This window comes from Amblyomma mixtum, chromosome 10 (assembly GCF_055824585.1).
Source record: "Amblyomma mixtum isolate Tamu chromosome 10, ASM5582458v1, whole genome shotgun sequence".
NCBI classification, from domain to species: Eukaryota; Metazoa; Arthropoda; class Arachnida; order Ixodida; family Ixodidae; genus Amblyomma; species Amblyomma mixtum.
Window position 1 is genome coordinate 82,105,909 of NC_143021.1, and position 19,577 is coordinate 82,125,485.

Here is a 19,577-nt window from a genome sequence, read left to right on the forward strand (position 1 = left end):
GGCTTGCTTCAATGCTGCCGAGAACGGTCGCCCATGTTCGGTACGCATGATTCGTCACCTGATTGGGTGAAGCGATAGCGCGGTAGGGCTGCGTGTTCATCTTCGCATCTGTCCTATCAGAAAATCTTTTCCGCAGCTGTATTGGAAAAAAAAAACAGAGGGGGGGGGGGATGAACGCGGCCAAGCGGTGCCCGCGTTCGAATACTTGCGGCGTACGAGCTCATCGATAACGTCACCGCCAGCCAGAGCATATAAAGGGTTCGCTGACAATAAACTGAGGTTTCTTGACGACTGTCGGCTGTGTTCTTCCTTCATTGCGTCTGCCTCGACACGGTGGCAGCGACGCGTGCGGAGGTTCGAAGACGGCCAGAACGCAGGATCTTTCGCAAGAGCGCGTCGCCCTCACCTTTCTTTCGTTTGTCGCTGGCTTCGCACCAAGGCCTGATCGTCTATTGCGTACTGACTGACCCCCGAGCGTTGAGAGCGCGACAAAAAAAAAAAAAAGAAGCCACCTATGCGGCAATACTCGGAACCGAAACCACATAAAGCAAGCGGGCAAGCGTCCCAGTAACACTATTCGCGCGAGATGAATACTTCGAAATTTCGAATACCAAGAATTCGGTTCGAAGCGAATATCGAATACCGTGCTCTTCGACCGACTATTCGAAATTATCGATTATTCGCACTACCCTAGAAAATCCTCGAAACACAAGAACGCTGAGCGCCTCTTTTCTTTATAAGGTGTGCTTATATTATTTAGTGGACACAGACCTATCAAAGAAATGGCGGCAAAGACAGCCGTCTTGCTCGATTTATTCAAGACTCAATCATCAGCACATTCAAGTAGAACTTCGACGTAACCACCATCTATCTCCTCGAAACTCCCCCACATCCACGAGCGGTCCTGGCGCAAGCATCGCAGTGCCAGGGCGAGCCGGCGTTGGCGATAGGTGCGTCGACGCCGGAATGCTGGGACCCCGGTTCCTGACCTCGTCGGCTGGGCCCGGCGCTGCTGCGGCTGCTGGCGTCCGCCGCTGCTTCCTTCGCTGTTCGTGGCGAGGCCAGAGCTCCCCGAGGCTGGGCTGCACACGAAAGACATCCCTGTGTTGCGATGCTCGAACTCTACGGTATGCGACGAGATTACATATTTCCGAGAAACTAGGCGGTACTCCCGAAATACAACTCACCTACAGCGACGACGCATAGAGCCCAGCAGAGTCGCTGGGGAAAAGGTCAAACCAAAAAAGCGGCCGGTTTTCGAAATATTGCTGCGCCTTTCCCTGGCGACTAAGTTGGATAGCAAAATCATCGAACGCAGCTCTTATAGACGCCCCTTCCTGGCTTGCGCGCTATCGGCGCAACATGCGGAGCAAGCAGACCGAAGGCGAATGATGAAGGTAGGGCGGCAACGATGGGAGAGCGAGAATGAATGGCCGGAGGAGGGGACAGCGGTGGAAGAGAGAAAGGCAGATGTACAGGTGGCAAAGTAGAGGAGGGGAATGAGGGGGGAGGGGCATGCGTTTCGTCATGACTTCCCGAACGCGTTTGGAGGAGACCGTCGTGCTTAGGACGTGCAGCAGAACCACCTGTGCAAAAGCGACTGCGGTGGTAGATGCGGTAGCAAGTAGATGCAGGCGCAATCCTCCGTTTCAGGACTTGCGTCGACCGTGAATCGGCAGTCGAACCGTCAACTAGCACATACGTGTCCACGCCGCTTTGCATAGCAACGGCACGCGCATCTCAGAACGTCCAGTATAACTGGCCTGCAATAAACGAAGACGCGTCCTTTGTGGCTTCAGTGTTCCTCCTTGAAGCAAGCACGTTGCGACTGGTTCTCGCAGGAAGCAGCAAACGCGTGAGAGGACGCCGCAATCGGGGAAGGGTTTCACCGCGCCGCTGTACCCCACTGCGGAGCGTTCGTTGAACGCGATACTTCAAATGCCTTGCGCGACAAAGATTAAGGGTAGCCTAAGCGCCATCCAAGTTTCATGTCTCAATACAACGAAAAATCAAACTGCGGCTCATGTTTTGGACTAGGCGGTGTCATCATCATCGGTCAGTTTTTTTCGCTCAGAGAATAATCCTGAAGTACGACGAATATAAGATCACGAAGAGGCCAAGTTCTGTTTAAGAAAGGCAAGGGCCTATCGTCAGTTACGCTAATAATGTGACAGCAGCTGCCTCAAACAAACAACAAAAAACAATAACAAAAAAATTATGAGGGCACCGAAGCAATTCTTTTGATGTGTAAATGCGAGAGCAAATGTAACTGGCTCCCTGGATCAGTGGACAGCTCAATCGCGCATTGAGGTACGTGACGATGGGGACGGCGGCAGCGTATTGCTTCAGGAGGGGTGATGATGTCATTTGCGTGCCAGGTGTCGGCCACGTGTTTTTGCTGAGGGCAGGGTTTTCGCACAGTGAGCCAAGTAATGCTCCCACCATACCTTCCACAGTAACCACCCTGCGGCTAAGCATTCCTTCGCTCTCGCCACATCCTCCAGCTCCCATGCTGACCACATTCGAGGTGGTTGCCATGGTAACCACCCTCCTGCTGCGCCTTCCTACGCTCTCATCATGCACTCCAGGGTAACCATCTCCCGGTCTGGGATCTCTCTGCTCCCGTGACACTCTCCGCCCTTCCGGGTGATTTCGGTGGTATCCAACCCCCCGGTTACGCAATCCTCCTCTCTCATCACACCCTCCTCCTTCCGCAATATCCACACTCCGAGTGGCTCCCACGGCCACGCACTCGCCGGTTACGCAGACGAATACGACGACGCGGAACAGAGGAACGGACGCACAAAGGCTGAGCTCCATGCACGCGAAGGCGACAGCGACGAGCGGCGACGTCGCGCGAACCTCGTCGCTTCCCTCGTCGCCCCGACTTGCACCCACGGAAAATTTTGCTCGTCGACCAGAAGCACCCTTCCCCCCCCTCCTCTTCTCTGATAGCCAATCCGACCCCACTGGCCTTTACCGATTTGTCAAAGCGGCAACAGCACCATCGCGCGAAGCACATTGCCCGTGTCGCTTGCCTAGTCGCCCGGACCTGTCCCTACAGAAAATTTCGCTCGTCGACCACAAGCACCCCCCCCCCCTCCTCTTTTCTAATAGCCTATCCGACCCCACTGGCCTTTACCGATATGTCAGAGCGGCAACAGCACCATGACGCGAAGCACTTTGCCCGTGTCGCTTGCCTAGTCGCCCGGACCTGTCCCTACAGAAAATTTCGCTCGTCGACCAGAAGCACCCCCCCCCCCTTCCTCTTTTCTAATACACTATCCGACCCCACTGGCCTTTACCGATATGTCAGAGCGGCAACAGCACCATGACGCGAAGCACTTTGCCCGTGTCGCTTGCCTAGTCGCCCGGACCTGTCCCTACAGAAAATTTCGCTCGTCGACCAGAAGCACTCCCCCCCCCTCCTTTTTTCTAATAGCCTATCCGACCCCACTGGCCTTTACCGATTTGTCAAAGCGGCAACAGCACTATGGCGCGAAGCACTTTGCCCGTGTCGCTTGCCTAGTCGCCCGGACCTGTCCCTACAGAAAATTTCGCTCGTCGACCAAAAGCAGCCCTCCTCTTTTCTAATAGCCTATCCGACCCCACTGGCCTTTACCGATATGTCAGAGCGGCAACAGCACCATGACGCGAAGCACTTTGCCCGTGTCGCTTGCCTAGTCGCCCGGACCTGTCCCTACAAAAAATTTCGCTCATCGACCAGAAGCACCCCCCCCCCTCCTCTTTTCTGGTAGCCTATCCGACCCCACTGTCCTTTATCGATTTGTCAAAGCGGCAACAGCACCATCGCGCGAAGCACTTTGCCCGTGTCGCTTGCCTAGTCGCCCGGACCTGTCCCTACAGAAAATTTCGCTCGTCGACCAGAAGCACCCCCCCCCCCTCCTCTTTTCTAATAGCCTATTCGACCCCACTGGCCTTTACCGATTTGTCAAAGCGGCAACAGCACCATCGCGCGAAGCACTTTGCCCGTGTCGCTTGCCTAGTCGCCCGGACCTGTCCCTACAAAAAATTTCGCTCGTCGACCAGAAGCACTCCCCCCTCCTCTTTTCTAATAGCCTATCCGACCCCACTGGCCTTTACCGATTTGTCAAAGCAGCAACAGCACCATCGCGCGAAGAACTTTGCCCGTGTCGCTTGCCTAGTCGCCCGGACCTGTCCCTACAGAAAATTTCGCTCGTCGACCAGAAGCACCCCCCCCCCCCCCCTCCTCTTTTCTAATAGCCTATCCGACCCCACTGGCCTTTACCGATTTGTCAAAGCGGCAACAGCACTATGGCGCGAAGCACTTTGCCCGTGTCGCTTGCCTAGTCGCCCGGACCTGTCCCTACAGAAAATTTCGCTCGTCGACCAGAAGCACCCCCCCTCCTCTTTTCTAATAGCCTATCCGACCCCACTGGCCTTTATCGATTTGTCAAAGCGGCAACAGCACCATCGCGCGAAGCACTTTGCCCGTGTCGCTTGCCTAGTCGCCCGGACCTGTCCCTACAGAAAATTTCGCTCGTCGACCAGAAGCACCCCCCCCTCCTCTTTTCTAATAGCCTATCTGACCCCACTGGCCTTTAACGATTTGTCAAAGCGGCAACAGCACCATCGCGCGAAGCACATTGCCCGTGTCGCTTGCTGTCCCTACAGAAAATTTCGCTCCGCGACTACAAGCACCCCCCCCCCCCCCTCCTCTTTTCTAATAGCCTATCCGACCCCACTGGCCTTTACCGATATGTCAGAGCGGCAACAGCACCATGACGCGAAGCACTTTGCCCGTGTCGCTTGTCTAGTCGCCCGGACCTGTCCCTACAGAAAATTTCGCTCGTCGACCAGAAGCACCCCCCCTCCTCTTTTCTAATAGCCTATCCAACCCCACTGGCCTTTACCGATTTGTCAAAGCGGCAACAGCACCATCGCGCGAAGCACTTTGCCCGTGTCGCTTGCCTAGTCGCCCGGACCTGTCCCTACAGAAAATTTCGCTCGGCGACCAGAAGCACCCCCCCCCCCCTCCTCTTTTCTAATAGCCTAACCGACCCCACTGGCCTTTACCGATTTGTCAAAGCGGCAACAGCACCATCGCGCGAAGCACTTTGCCCGTGTCGCTTGCCTAGTCGCCCGGACCTGTCCCTACAGAAAATTTCGCTCGTCGACCAGAAGCACCCCCCCCCCCCCCCCTCCTGTTTTCTAATAGCCTATCCGACCCCACTGCCCTTTACCGATTTGTCAAAGCGGCAACAGCACCATCGCGCGAAGCACTTTGCCCGTGTCGCTTGCCTAGTCGCCCGGACCTGTCCCTACAGAAAATTTCGCTCGTCGACCAGAAGCACCCCCCCCCCTCCTCTTTTCTAATAGCCTATCCGACCCCACTGGCCTTTACCGATTTGTCAAAGCGGCAACAGCACCATCGCGCGAAGCACTTTGCCCGTGTCGCTTGCCTGGTCGCCCGGACCTGTCCCTACAGAAAATTTCGCTCGTCGCCTCAGTTTCCACCGCTTTTATTTTGTCTATTCTAATGGTACATAACGGTATTAGTAAGATAACAGTGAAATATTGCATGCTGAACGATCAGTGCACCGATGTACGAAATCATTAATGCAAGAATGCACTTAACGCGGCCGCGATGCAAATTATGACCACACAATATTAAACGTATTTGAGGAGGATGATGCCGCGTTTAGATCGTTTGTAACTCGTGTGCTCGAGCCAAGCTACGCACTTTTATAGCATGAAATCAAGAATGGAGACATCCGGACAGCAAGCAAGGATTTGTTTTTATGCTTTACGAGCAGTTCTACGCGACTGGACTGAAGCATGCTGCAGACGGCACTTTCTGCATGTTTTTTGGCAGTCGGTAATGTGGACCCCGAGTAAAACGCACGCCAGCGCAGCCTTCAGCCTAATCGCATAAATGTACCCTGGAGACCCATGGAGGCGTGTGCGCTGCTACGGTCCTGTTCTGTACATTTTCGGCGCTTTTTAATGCCGCGAAGCATTACAACGATGCACGCTGACGCAGACGCCTGAGCGTCGCGAGATAAGTCCACGTATGAAGCTGCTGTCGGTTGGGGGCTCCGTAGCCACTGGTAAAACTTGACAGCACGTGCTTGCTGCTAGGGTTTGTCGAATCCTACATCCAAAGTACGAAACTGCATAGGATATGAGTTGTCTAGACGGCGATATTCGAGCTATGGATAATATGAACGCGGCAACCACAGGTGAACGTACGAGCCACCAGCCACAGCAGTTCGTAACCCCGTGCACGCTGTGAACGTTAAGTGACAGGAGAAGCTGATTTTACGTCAGCGAGTCGTCGAAGCGAACATTACCTATTATTACAGCACGGTTACAAACAAAGGGCACGGTCGCAGACGATGGCGGTATCAACGGGGGCGCCTTCGTCTGGTACAGTCTTCTATTCGCCTCAAAAACAACTGCGGAGCAGTGCCGCCTCATAGTTTTGCAAATTCGCATCATTACGAATTGTCTCGGTGCTTCTTTGCAGAGGTATTTATTGAGGAGACAGGAATGAAGCAGGTTGCGAGAGTTTCCACTTTGCACAGCGAACACCAAACACGGTGCTTAAGAGAAGTGGAGGAGAAACGAAGCTTTGAGTTTTTGAATGCTAGCGCCACGAACGCACAGGCCTCATTTCTTAACGGTCGTTTCCTGACCGCCCCAATCGGAGTCTCATTCCATACTTAAATCGAAAGTAAAGGCAAAAATAAAGCGGAATGAGAAATAGCCTGCACCTCCTGTGAAGCATCAATCAGGTTTAAACGAAAATAAACGAACAGGGCCCACTTGGCCAAAAAAGTAATTTCGTGGAAAAAGCCAATCGAAAAAATAAAAAGTGGGCACGGTAACTGAATGGGTGTACTAAGGGCGCAACGAGCACAGAGGGATGAAATACCCCCGCGTGAGCTGGTTTAACTGATGAATGAAAACATTTTATTAACGTATGAGGGTGCGCAAAAAATAAAAGAAAAAAGTAAAACGCGGGAAGAAAAATGAAAAAATGTGCATGATGTGTCTAATCCATTGGTCGAGAGAATGAACGAGAATGAACTGGGAAGGGCAAGATGATGCTGAAATGAAAAAGAGAGCAGAGACAGAAGCAGAACCGTAGAAAGAACAATAAAATGCGAAAGACCACCCTTCCCATAGATGTCTAACAAGAAAAAAGTATATTTACAAAATAGAAGATGTAAAAGAAGGAAAAATAAGAGCAAAGAATACAAAGAAAATGAAGCGAAAACAAAGCATGATAGGATAAAATGACGGTTGGGAGAACAGGAGAGGGGAAAGAAAAAAAATAGTACTGACACGAAAGTAAAGCAAAAACAGAAGCAGAGCAATGAGAGAAACGGAGAAACCGAATGAAATCCCTTCCCTGTACTAACTAGAAGGGGAAAAAAATATTTACAACAAAAGATGTTAAAAAAGGAAGTCCTCTATAAATACAAAACAAGGAACAGATACTAGAGATGAAATAAAGAAATAAAAAATTGAGTTAAAAAAGAGAGAAAAAGAAAACACACGAAAGAAAAAAGAAGCAAACACACTCCCATTCACACACACCAAGCCATAGCACGCACCTGCCGGAGGGGCGGACATGATGTCCACCTCTTGTGGCCAGAAAGCCCCCCCCCCCCCCCCCTTCCCCCGAGCAAGCACGAAACTGTGGCACCAAGAGGCGCCTCACAAACGCACCTCTATTCCCAAAACCGACTAAAGGGAAAACGCATTACACCCTTCAGGGCGCGCTCCAAAAAAAACCTGTCACTGGCGAAGCGGGTAGGAAAGGAATGTTGCCTTAGAAAAAGTAACAACACGATGTGTCTAAAAAATTAATAACTGTTCAAATTAAACGTACTATGAACGAAAGGAATGAGCCGAGAGCCGAGCAAAAATAATAATATAAAAAGTAATTTTCCAGGAGAAGAAAGAGCAAGAAAAAAGGTAAAAAGCCAGATGCACTATTTAAAAATTTCCTCGTAAATCGATCAATAAAAGAAACCGAATGAAAATTAAACGCGAAATTAGACAAACTCCTGCCTTATCTATCTGCTGTAAAGCGCATCACGCTACTTTAAATGAGACAGAAATATTGAGGTCACACACAGGCGATGTCGAGCCGACCGGTTTTTGATACTAAGAATAACAAAAAACGCGTCCCAAAGCTCGAGAACGCAACATTTCCGAAAAATAACAACGGTTACTGTTAGAGGAAAGTGTAATGGTGCCAACGAGCTAAAAATCTAAAAAATAAAAATAACAAAAAAAAACAAATTTTGAAGGTAAACGATTCGAGTCACATCTAATTTAAAAAAGAAAAACCAACATGCAGCATCAAGAGAAAAAATAAAGGAATGAAACCACTTGTCCATGACATAAATGATGAATAGGACCATATGCGGTTCCCTCACGCACAACAATACAAAACATGAAAGAGACTCAGGGGGGTGTACCAACAAGTCTGTAAGTGTTAGCGTTTTTGAGGAAGAAAACTATGAAAAAAGAGGAAAATGTTAAAGCTGGCACAACAACTACAGTGTGGTCGTTGCTACTTTGGCTACGTACGCGGATAGCTAGGCTTAACGTCTCGAAAATCGCTGAATTAACTCAACAACATCGGCTAGTTGTCACTTAAACCTCGACGTATGGGTGAGAGTATGCGAAATAAAAGCGAACCGCTAACATTTGAGTGAGCTATCGCATCAAAGAATCCAGAGCTGACATGCATTTATTCCGAAGCGGGCGAGCAGGGCGCCGCCATGTGTGTTTACAAGCGAACATCAACTCTCTCCGCAACGCTAAAGAGATTCCGTAAAGTGGTACCGGTCCGGTAATGGGCGCGCATGCGCAGATGTCGCGAGCCGAGCCCGGTAAACGGTAACGTAAACACGGTAACGATATGCTTCTCAAAGAATCGGTGAGTGTTTGGATGAAAACCAAGAGCTGTATAAAACGAAGCGCTGGCATTGGGGATCGCGGTTAAAGCTGAGGCGGTCACTGTTCGGCCCCTCTGGCCATAATTTTCACTGAGTGTGAGCCACTGTTTAGGCGCGGATGGAGTCGGAGCGATTCGCCCCACAAGCCACGTATACAAGCCACATGTCAATATTACTTCTCAAGGTCTCGGTCAATCGCAGGACGAAAATATGGGCAGAAGTAAAACAAAGCGCAGGATGACGCTAGTCACTGTTTGTCGCGACGAAATATGTATGCCTGTGTTCACTTTAGTAGCTCGCGCGAACATGCACGCTGCTTCGGCGGCGTCGACTGCTATATACGAAACAGTCTAGAACACGAAGTTGTGATTATCGCAGCGTAGCAATTCTCAAGGGCTGAACGCGTTCTCTGCCCAACTGCGAAACTGTATGGAAAGAAAGTTTTACCCTGGTACATGAAAACTCGTACAACAACCTCGCAGGCCCGCGGCGGTGGGACACCCCTGTATAAGCGCACACGGGCGAGCCCACTTTCCCTGCAGGCGAGCGGCGGAGGCGAGTCCGGGTACCGGGATCGTGCATTCTTCGAGAAGTCGGTTTTCGCCGTTTTTACAGTGGAATACTTCTCTATGTTCGAAACGTCGAAATTCTGAGAAAACTCTCCGGTATCTCCACTCGACGCGGCGCACAAGGTCTTAATACAAAAACGCGCCTGAGGAAACTGCGGGAGGGGTGGCATCGTTCCACGATATCCGATTTCTAGCTGAAGAAGCAAGTTCGCACACACACCTATGCACTCGTCATACATGCAGTGTAAAGTCGTCCAGATTAACGCTTTCTCCGTGTTAATAACAAGACCCACGGCTGCTGCGCGCCGAGACCGCTAAGCGAGCAGCGCTCATCGCCGCCAAAGGTCTCGCCATGGTAGGCTACGCACCACGTGTTCTCACTCCACGCCACCGTGGCCGGAGATATCGGCGAGGCTCGAGCGACTGCGAGTATTAGGCAAGGCTGGACACCTCACCGTTACATTCACGACGCGCAGTTCAAACGGATGACCCCTTTGGAGAACGGTTCCCATAGCGCATTAATGTCATACAGTATGAGAGGGCCCATGCATTCAACGCTGACACACAGCTTCAATAAAAGCATGCACGTACTTGTCTGTAAGGGGAGGACAGTCTTCCTTGCTTAGGTCCACGTCCGTTGGTTCGGTCACCTCCATTCCGTCAACATCCATTTCGTGTGCAGCCTCTCAATTCGCTCAACTAAATCAAAGGTGTGCCGTACCACAGAACAGCACTACAACAACAGAGCAACCGAACCGCTACGACGGAGTGCCTGCTTCTGAAAAGCGTTCGCGCGCGATGCTCTGCTGGCGGCTGTCGGCTCGCCGCTCGAGGGCGCTCTCGTCGGCTCGTCGGCACGACTCGAGACGTGGCGGCTGCAGACATGGAGGAAAAATCTGAGGAGGGAGCGCGACGCCAAGCGGCCAGCCTTTTCAAGCCAAGTGCTCGGGTAGCCTGTCCCTCTCCCTTTCTTCGCTCTCCTAGCTAGTCCCTTATGTTTTGGTGTTTGTTTGTTTTAGTGCGCGCGTCTGCGCGGCCCATGGCGCGGGCGCCTAAAGCAAGGCGGCGTAATACAGTCAGTCTGCCGAGCTGGTCCGCGCTTGTGCGCGCGCTACGGGCCTAGGTATTACCGCACGCTATCACGTGGCGTGATCACGGGGGGACCGACTTTCTCCTTTTTACTATATTTTTACTTCTAATGACGCTCCCTGAGCATTTGTTTTCTCCATGGCCGCTGACGATGCTCGCGTTTAGAAGCCACAGAAAGCCATATTACTTCGCGTACCGCAAAAATCTCCACCCCAGGACGACGAAGACAACGCACTTCATTTGGGCGCGTCTAGAGAGCTATTGTCAGGCCCTGAAATGGAACTTGCTTTTGAGGGAAGGAAAGAAGAGGAGTAATAAAAAGTATGGTTTTTGAGGAAACGAAATGGCGCAGTAACTCTATCACTTCTAGGCGGGCACCTCAATTGCGCCCTGAGTTCAGGGAGGAAGGTGGCAGTGAAAGAGGAAAGGGGGAAGGATGCGCCGTAGTGGAAGGCTCGGGAATAATTTCGACCACCTGGGGATATTTATCGTACACACACATCGCATAGCACACGGACGCTTTTGTGATTCGCTGCCATCGAAACGCTGCCGCCGCGGTCAGGTTCGAACCCGGGCGCTTTGGCTCAGTAGCCGAGCGCTCGAACCACTGAGCCACCGCGGTGGATGGAGCAGATGTCTCCCTTCTCGCTGGACATCATACCACTCCGTGAAGGTACGGATGATGGCGGGAGAGCGCGAGAACATATATGCGCTGTGATTGCACGTGTATGTGTGTGCCTGCTTGGCGCGAAGGAACGGACGCGACGCGTCCATAAATAAAGGCCGAAGAACCATCAAGCAGCTTTTCTTCAGCGTCGTGTCAGCATCTAGGTTATGTATGTGCTGGCGTCGCCGAAATACCGGCGCTTGGAGCGAGGCGACGTTGTGGGCGCCGATATTTGGCGGTTCCAGGTCCCAGCGTCGGCGCCGGAAATTCCCCACAGGTGGGGTTGGAGGGGACCAATGACACGCGGCACATCGGCAGCGTCTGCCGGATTAGTCCGTGCTGCTGTACCCGCCACAGGCGCCACGGCCCGTTCCTGGGAAGGCAGGAGCCTGCTTCTCTCCCGCAGTAGGTTCTCGTTGCCGCTGGATAGGACGATTAGCTACAGACGGGAGACAATTTTCCGGACATTCACAATCTCTCCCCACCTCAATTTTGCGACGACAGTCGATCCCTCACGCGTTCGGTCACCCCGTCGCCGAGCGACAACGCCAGTAGACTTGACTCTTACGCATCGCCGGGCAAGCGCTGATTTGTGGTTTGTGCTTAAGGCCCTGAAACACCTTCTTGAGGGAGTACATAACCTTTCTCTATCACTACATTGTGTTGTCATGAGAAATACCACAGTTGCACCCACAGCAGACTATCTCGCGCAAAAGCTGGCGAGCCCTTTCCAGCGACTGGTTCATGCTCTCGGCCTCCTCTGTTTCAAGCTCCTGCTCAAGTCATTTAAGAGATGGCGATCAGATAGGCTCTTGCAAACGTCACGCTGCTAACATGGCCGTGACCAGTCGGCCGCGTTGCTCAGGTGGGTTTAGATGGGCGGCGGGGCCGAGTAGGTGCGGCTGGCGGAGGAGTGCCGACCTTTCAGCGTGCAGAAATGACGAGAGAAGTAAAGGCGCACGAACGGTGGAATCAGAATTTGGCTAGAGATAACTTAGCTTCTAACGAACGCATTAAAATATTCTTCTGGAGGATATTCCTGAAGCCCTTTAACGTCCCGGGCATATCACAACTTTGCTGAGAGCCCCTTCCAGGGCCCATTTAAAGGGCGTTTAGTGTCGGTGGCCAGGCCGTGCTGTGGTTGGGTTCCTTCGAAGACTGCGCTACTGCACGTCTCCCGGAGTCAACGCCACTGTCGCCGTGCCACAAACCAGCGAGCGAGAGCGCTGCAGTCTTCGGGACTGCCGCAGTGCTCGGTCGGGACGGTGAGCATATATATGTTTCTTTTGTTTGCCTCTCTCTTGAATTAGTGAATTACACAAAAATATCTCCCCTGTGTATTGTAGTTTCTCTCAGGTGAAGTGAAATTGCTCTATATAGTCTCTCTGCTATGTAAAGCTTGAGCATCTGTGAAGCTGTGACTCCGACCCATTCTCTGTCTTAAGACCAGTGAAAGCTAGACACCGAGCGACCACCCCCCTCTGTAACTAGGTAGCTGTCTTGCGGCCGAGCTTGTCGCATTTAATTCGGGACACCTCCTGTGACAACGGAACCGCTGCCCCCAGAGGCTGTAAAGGTTTGGGGTACGCAAACCATACGTGTGCATGTGACACTCGTTCGTCCGCACTCTCATCTTTGGCCATCTTTGATGCGGGTTCCTCGACTGGGTGAAGAAAACGTTAGTCAGGATGGGGGGTTTTCCAGTTCACGATATTTTTTAGAGCTACAAAGGCGATATTTTTTAGAGCTAAAAATGTCAAATGGGCTGTACATACAAATTTAGTATTGGGTGGTAATATGATAGAAATAACTAATGTTGTAAAAACACTTGGCGTTCACTTCAATGAATTTATGCTATGGGACTACCACATCGAGCAAATGGAGAGTAAGCTAGCTCGCGTTGTCGGCATACTCAGAAGGTTAAAGTGCATGATACCTACTAGGACAAAACTTGTTATTTACCATGCCCTCTTTGACTCTCATGTTAAATATTGCCACTTGGTCTGGGGTACAACGACGCAAACTAATATTCAGAAGGTTTTGACATTACAAAAAAATGCAGTCAGAGCAATTGCGGGTGCCACATACTTAGCACATACGAGTGCTCTATTTGCAAAATACCGCATTATGGATGCAAGGGTTGTTCATCAGTACCGTGTAATTCAGCAGTACAAATCTCAGGTACATAGTGACACCACATTTTTTGCTGACCTTGCGAATCTACGGGAAAATACCGCTGTTCACAACACAAGACACTACGAATATTGGTATGTACCTTGTCCACGCACAAATTACGGTTTTCAAACTCTCAGGTATGTGTTGCCATCTTTCCTTAATAGTAACGCTTTCACTAATCAATCCATTCTTTCCGTTTCATATAACGCTGTCAGAAATATGTTCTTACAAAAAAATGAATCATATCCAACTGTAAAATAAACAAAGTGTCCATGTGCTGTGATTAAACTATCATTTGCGTGTGTGTAACAGTACCGAGACTATTCTGGTGATCTGTTATGAAGATATTGTACATATTTGTTATTTCATGCATTCTCTTGTTATTGTTTTACTGCTGTCTGTCATCGCCGTGCCAAGCCGCTACGGGAAATGGGAGCTTTGTCAAGCCGCGTGTGCGGCTTTTTTTCCTTTCTCCTCAGCCATTGTACATGACGGAAATAAATGCACTGAACTGAACTGAATGAAGCCGCTGAGGTATGCGCTGATCGCTCGTCGATTACTCTGCGTTGGCTGGAGGCAGCTGCAAAGGTCCGTCCTCACAGCTTGCCGAATCAGGGCCGGCGTGAAATGTGATGCCGACTTTCGCAGCGCGCGGCGTCAATCCGAACCAAGATACAGGTCCAAAACACTCGGCAAGGGCGAGGTCACGAAGCACTGTAGCGGCACGCTCGACGTTCTGACGGTCACCTCCAACGGTCGAGTGCTTGAGCACTGTTTAAGGAGGCGTCCAATGCCAAGGGACTCTTGTTGAACACGGACACATTTGAGCCGCTCTCAATGTAAACTATCACTGGTCAGTTATTGCCAAGTTTCTACACGATATGGCAGGTGCCTCCTGTCGATTGCTGGTAACCGTTTGCTTGCCTATTCGGTGCCTCGGTGTTACACGATACATTAGTACTCAGGACAGTTCTACGCGGACAGAGGTTCCCGTGTGTCCGTTGCCTGTCAGCGCTCTGGACCCGTCGCTGCTCATATGGCTTCGCTGTCCCACTGCAGACTGTCGGTCTTGAGCAGTCATTGCCCGACGCCGGCTTGTGTCGAGCAGCGCTGCATGGTCGATGAGTTCGATGACGGTTCTTCAGGTCTGTACACCGAGGAGAATATAGCCTAGGTGCTACGCCAGGTGTGATCGTTGATTCCGCTGAGACTTAAAGGGCCCCTGAAATGATTTTGATAGACACAATCTAATGCAACAGATATGTAGAGGTAGACTTTGCGGGTATTCGAGTCAAATTCGATAGCTTTACGCGAATGTTATGGCTTGAAAATAATTTTTCGAAATCTCTTCTTGCGTTAGCTCGGGCCTGCGAGCTACTGCACTGCTCTATGGGCGCCACATGCCAGAGTCATGCTCGTGATTTTTCTCTCCTAACGCCGACAACGCCGACGGCAGATTTTCTGGAGAACGATGCCTTATAACGCTATCCCATTAAAAGTCGGTGACTGGTCGCGAAGGAGATGGCGTCACAAGGCCACGCGATCATGGCGCTGGTCTGGCCCTTTCTTGCCCGACCGGAAACGGCCAGTCGGGTGGAAGGTGTCGACTGCGTCTTAGCCACCGGTGTGGACGAGGACTCGGGAAAGACGTACGAAGAGGAAGTGGATGAAGTTACACTCAAGGCATGATTATGTGTGCGCTAGTGAAGATATGATGACAGTGACCGCATTGTGTGCGAGGTGAAAGAACTGACACACACACAGAAACATGTAACAGCAATGTTGCTTGTGATACTGTCGCATTCCACTCTTAAAGTTACTTCAGCGTCCCCATAATTTATTTGCAGGAGTCTCGTAGTTCGCCGAGGTTCCAAGATATTCGCCTTCTAATTCTTAAGCTTAGTACGCGTAAATGCGCTTGCAGGAAGATGCAGATCGGCCTGAAATTCCGCACTGGTGAAGAGGGGTGATTTATGGGGGGAGGTCGCCCCCAGTCAATGGCGAGAAATTTTCTATTTTTTTCATCCAAAAAAAGTCAAGAAAATACAGGGTGCAAATGGGAAGTTCCGTTTTCAGCGGAAGCTATTAATTGTCCTGTCGCTTTTAAGAACCTCGAATCGTCGACATTAACCTTGAGCCGTTTTTGCAGCCGTTCGAGTCTATGCAGAAGTCTTTTGGCGCACCCACCGTAAAAAAATAAAAATAATAAGTTTTTCGGGGCCCCTTTGCTGGTACGCGTTCCCAGCAAAGAAAAAAGGAAACTAAGCTGGTTCTCGAGAGGAGATGAATTCAAATAATTCGGTAAATGGGCATGCGTGTACGTGGGAGGAGGTCGAATCATTGAATACTGCGTTGGCCCCCCGCCGTCAAACTGCCTGGAGAAGAGCACTGCGGTTTCGCGATGCAACTGGACTGTTCCGTGTGCCGTCGCGCGCGCGTAATGACGAGCCGCATGCTAAAAGGGAATGCATCTGCAAACGCGACCAAACATACACGTGCGCTTCTTGATCGGTTTTTGTCTGGTTTCGATTGTGCTGTTATTATGTCGTAATCCTGAAAGACGTGGGGTATGCTTTAGAAGCAGCTTGCTAAACATCGTTTTTCCTGTGTGCGCTTGGGTTTTCAGCCCTGTAAGAAGTTATACGAAGCCTGTGAAGTTTGCTGTTCTCCAGAAGACTGTGTCGTCCATCACTTGAGAGCCGAGAAGAAGACGTCTGCTAGAACGTGCTAGGACAGCCGTAGCTAGGCTTCGAGGACAAAGGAAAAACGCAGGAAACGGCGAATAAGCGGGAATGAAAATCATAAAACAGTCGGCACACTTGGTGAACGGAGGCTCATGGATTGAGGAACAACCCAACGTGCGGAATGCGCGACACTGACTAAAGAAGCACGCGGTGACGAAGAAAGGTGTGCCGACGCGCGGCAATCATTACAACGTTGTGACAATGAATTTGGCCATGTCTGCCCGAACCGACGCGCTTCAGATGAAAGTGGATGATTGGTTGGATCATGGCTATCTAGAGTTCTCTGCATCGCGGCGTGGATGGAGCGTCTCGCGTTGTGATCACAATTGCGCAAACGGCTGCGCCGCCGTAGGTTACGCAATACCTCTCACCATTCGCGCTCTCGAATGTCTGTGCAGCGACTATATAGCTTGTATCGGTGTTATTGGAGCAGCTCTTGTTCGAAGAAATTCGCCGTAGCAAGTAGTGAGGTTATATGACGCAAAGATGTTAGTGTTTTTATTGATGCGGTTCCCGCTTGTTTCGTGACTGGGCGACACGTTGCGGCAGGTGGAGAGGATAAAACTTTCTTCAACTGTACCCGTTTAGTCACAGTTATATTACAAAGAGGTCGGCAGGTGCGCAAGTAAAAGCTACAAACTCAAACTCTCAAGAAGGCCGGAGTCACACCAAGCGGTATCCCCGCCAGCCGCCGACCATTCAAGTGTCTAGCATACAAACTGCAATTTTAATAATCCGGAACGAGGCCAGAACCCACCACCAGGCGAGCTATGTGGCTCCCGCTCTCAAAGAGGCCGGAATCCGAACCAAGCCGGATCTCCGTCAGCCTATGAGTCACGACCAAATCGGACCGCCTCGTTCGGTCATCGCAAGGCAACTGTCTATCGCGCGCATGAAGTCCGTCAATTTCGTGTCAGTTTCTCACTTCTAACTAATCACTGCTCTTCTCGCTCTCTCCTGAAGAAATTAAACATAAAAAAACAAGGAAAAATCATAGCTACTCACGCGCCACTTCCACCAACCGAAGTCAAGATACAGAAATCCCCAAACATCAATGGCGCCTCGGGTTCGCCAGCGCCCAAGCACCGCGGCTCAAGCCATGCAGAGTGTGACGTTCCGTGCGTGAGCTACCAGGGCCCATACCTTCGGCGGAATTTTCTCTGTGCTCAACCGTGAACAATCAACAAGGCCGACAACCTCGCGACGACCATGGGAAGTGGGATGCTTGGAATGCCCCTCCGAGCCTCAGCGGATTAGTGTAGCAGGAATGTCTAGGGCCATTGTCAGCAGTAACCCCAGCGAAATTCCTTGAGCGGAGGTGACCACTATAGCGGCGAAGGCCGGGGACACGCCGGAGGTATTGTCCGAGCGACCACAGCAAAGGCGCCGGCGGGAGGGAAAGCCAGCCCAATTAGGCATGCCTGGCCGTATAAGGACAAGAGAAGAAAGCTGCCGGCGGGAGACAAACGACATTCCAACGACGGATGTCGGGGATGCCGCAGGGCGCCGCCGTGGAAAGGAGGAAGAAAGAAACATTCCAGTCGGGAAGACAGAAGATCGGGCGTGGCCGGCGGAGCAGATATAGCTGGCGAGTGCGGACGAAAGGCACGCAGAGGACGAGATCGTTCACGAAAAAGGGTCCTTCAGCGCCGAAGCCGGACGGCGCGCAGCTTCTGCCAGCCACCGACGGATCGCAACTCCGGAGACCATCCGTCGCCCCCATGACGGCGTCGCCACGTAAGCTCGGACACCCCAGCCTCTGATGTACCATGTATAATTATTGATTACATCATTTTGTTTAAACTGAGCCATACGGTGTCTTCTTGCCTCTCCGTCCTGTGTGGACCTGCGCATTATGTGGGGTCGTCACACTGGTGTCAGAAGTGGGGTCTCAAAAGCAAATGTCCTCTGAATGCTGCGACATTCATGACTTCAAAATTGTAATCAAAGGGGAATCACGGGACTGATTGTGGGACTTCGACCCCCATTTGAGAGGCTTGAGGCACCGGAGGGCTGGAGCGGAAAAAATGTCTGTAACTGACGGAGCTCCCACTCCACAGCCGTCGCTCGGAGCAAGCATGCTGGCATTAGGAAGCGTCATTCCGACGTTTACGGGAGATAAGACAGGGGTTCCAATCTGCGATTTCTTTTCCATGCTAGAAGAGATTGGGAAAATGGGGGGATGGTCCGATGCTCAAATGCTGGGAATGGCGAGGTGTAAGATGGCAGGAGCTGCTCATGATTTTGCTTGGCGAGACGAAAAAGTAAAATCCACAAAATCATTTGCGGAATTTAAGAAGCTCGCGTTCGAGCATTTCGACACTGAACCACGTCATGTGCGGGTACAGAGGTTCCGTGACGCCGGACAGATGGTAGGAGAGGACGTGCGAACATTTGCGTCGCGGCTTCAGCGCCTAGCGCGCGATACGCTGAGTAGGGAGGAGGAAGGAGACCAGCTAAAGAGGAAATACGCGGAGGAACTACTTAAAGAGGAAATGACCGCTTTGTTTGTGGCTGGTCTGCAAGACCCCGTGCGCCGGTTCGTGCTCTCGAGCAAGCCGAGCAATTTCGACCAAGCCGTGGCGGCCGCATTGGATGAGGAACGAAATGAGGCGCTAACGGCGGCCGCAGCGAGAGTTCGCGTCATAGAGAGAGCGGTGCCCAACCCTGAGGTTGCTCTCTTGACAGAGCGGTTAGATCGCTTAGAGCAGCTGCTATCTCAGCAGGTGGAACGCCAGGTTGAAGCGGGCGCTCAACGGCGCTCATTCGCTGGAAACCGGAGACCGCCACAAAGCTACAGGCGCGGTATGCGAGATTTCGAAGAAATCGCGTGCTTCGCGTGCCAGGGTCGCGGACACATCGCAAGGTCCTGCCCAAACGTGCGCCGTGGGGAGCCACAAAGAGAAGCAGGCGAGACACGCCCTAAGCAAGCCTACAGCGAGGCTGCAGATACAGGGACAAAAAACTAGGCTGTCCTCCCCATCCTGATGAGTGTGGGGAGGGAGCAGTGGGTAATGAGGTGGTGGTGGTTTGTGTGGCCGACGAGGCATGCCCTGTTGTGCGTTGCAAGTTAAACGGTTGTTGCATGGAATTGTTGATAGACACGGGGTCAAAGGTGACCTTGCTTAAGGAAAGCAGCTTTAACACGCTTCGAAGGAAAGGGGATCGCGAGGTGTTGGAAGCGTCTGGTGGTATGGCAACCAAATTTGTAGGCATAACGGGGGATCCTCTTGGCATAAGTGGGCTCTACCGGTTACACCTCACTCTCGGCGGAATTGCATTGGAGCACCCCTGCTACGTATGCCCGGACACGGTGTCTCTGCCAAACGGAGTGTCAGGTATATTAGGGCAGGATTTTTTGAGAAAAGGGAAG

The 19,577-nt window shown here is 51.5% G+C and overlaps 1 protein-coding gene across 1 annotated transcript in view; it reads right to left on the reverse strand.

The window, feature by feature from the left end:
• Window positions 1–823: 823 nt before the first annotated feature.
• Window positions 824–19,577, reverse strand: part of LOC149326287 (uncharacterized) — a 69,224-nt gene continuing 50,470 nt past the window's right edge. The window contains exon 3 of the mRNA XM_089564530.1: window positions 824–1,082. Within this exon, the coding sequence (XP_089420656.1) occupies window positions 824–1,082 (259 nt within the window). The remainder of the gene's footprint in view (window positions 1,083–19,577) is intronic.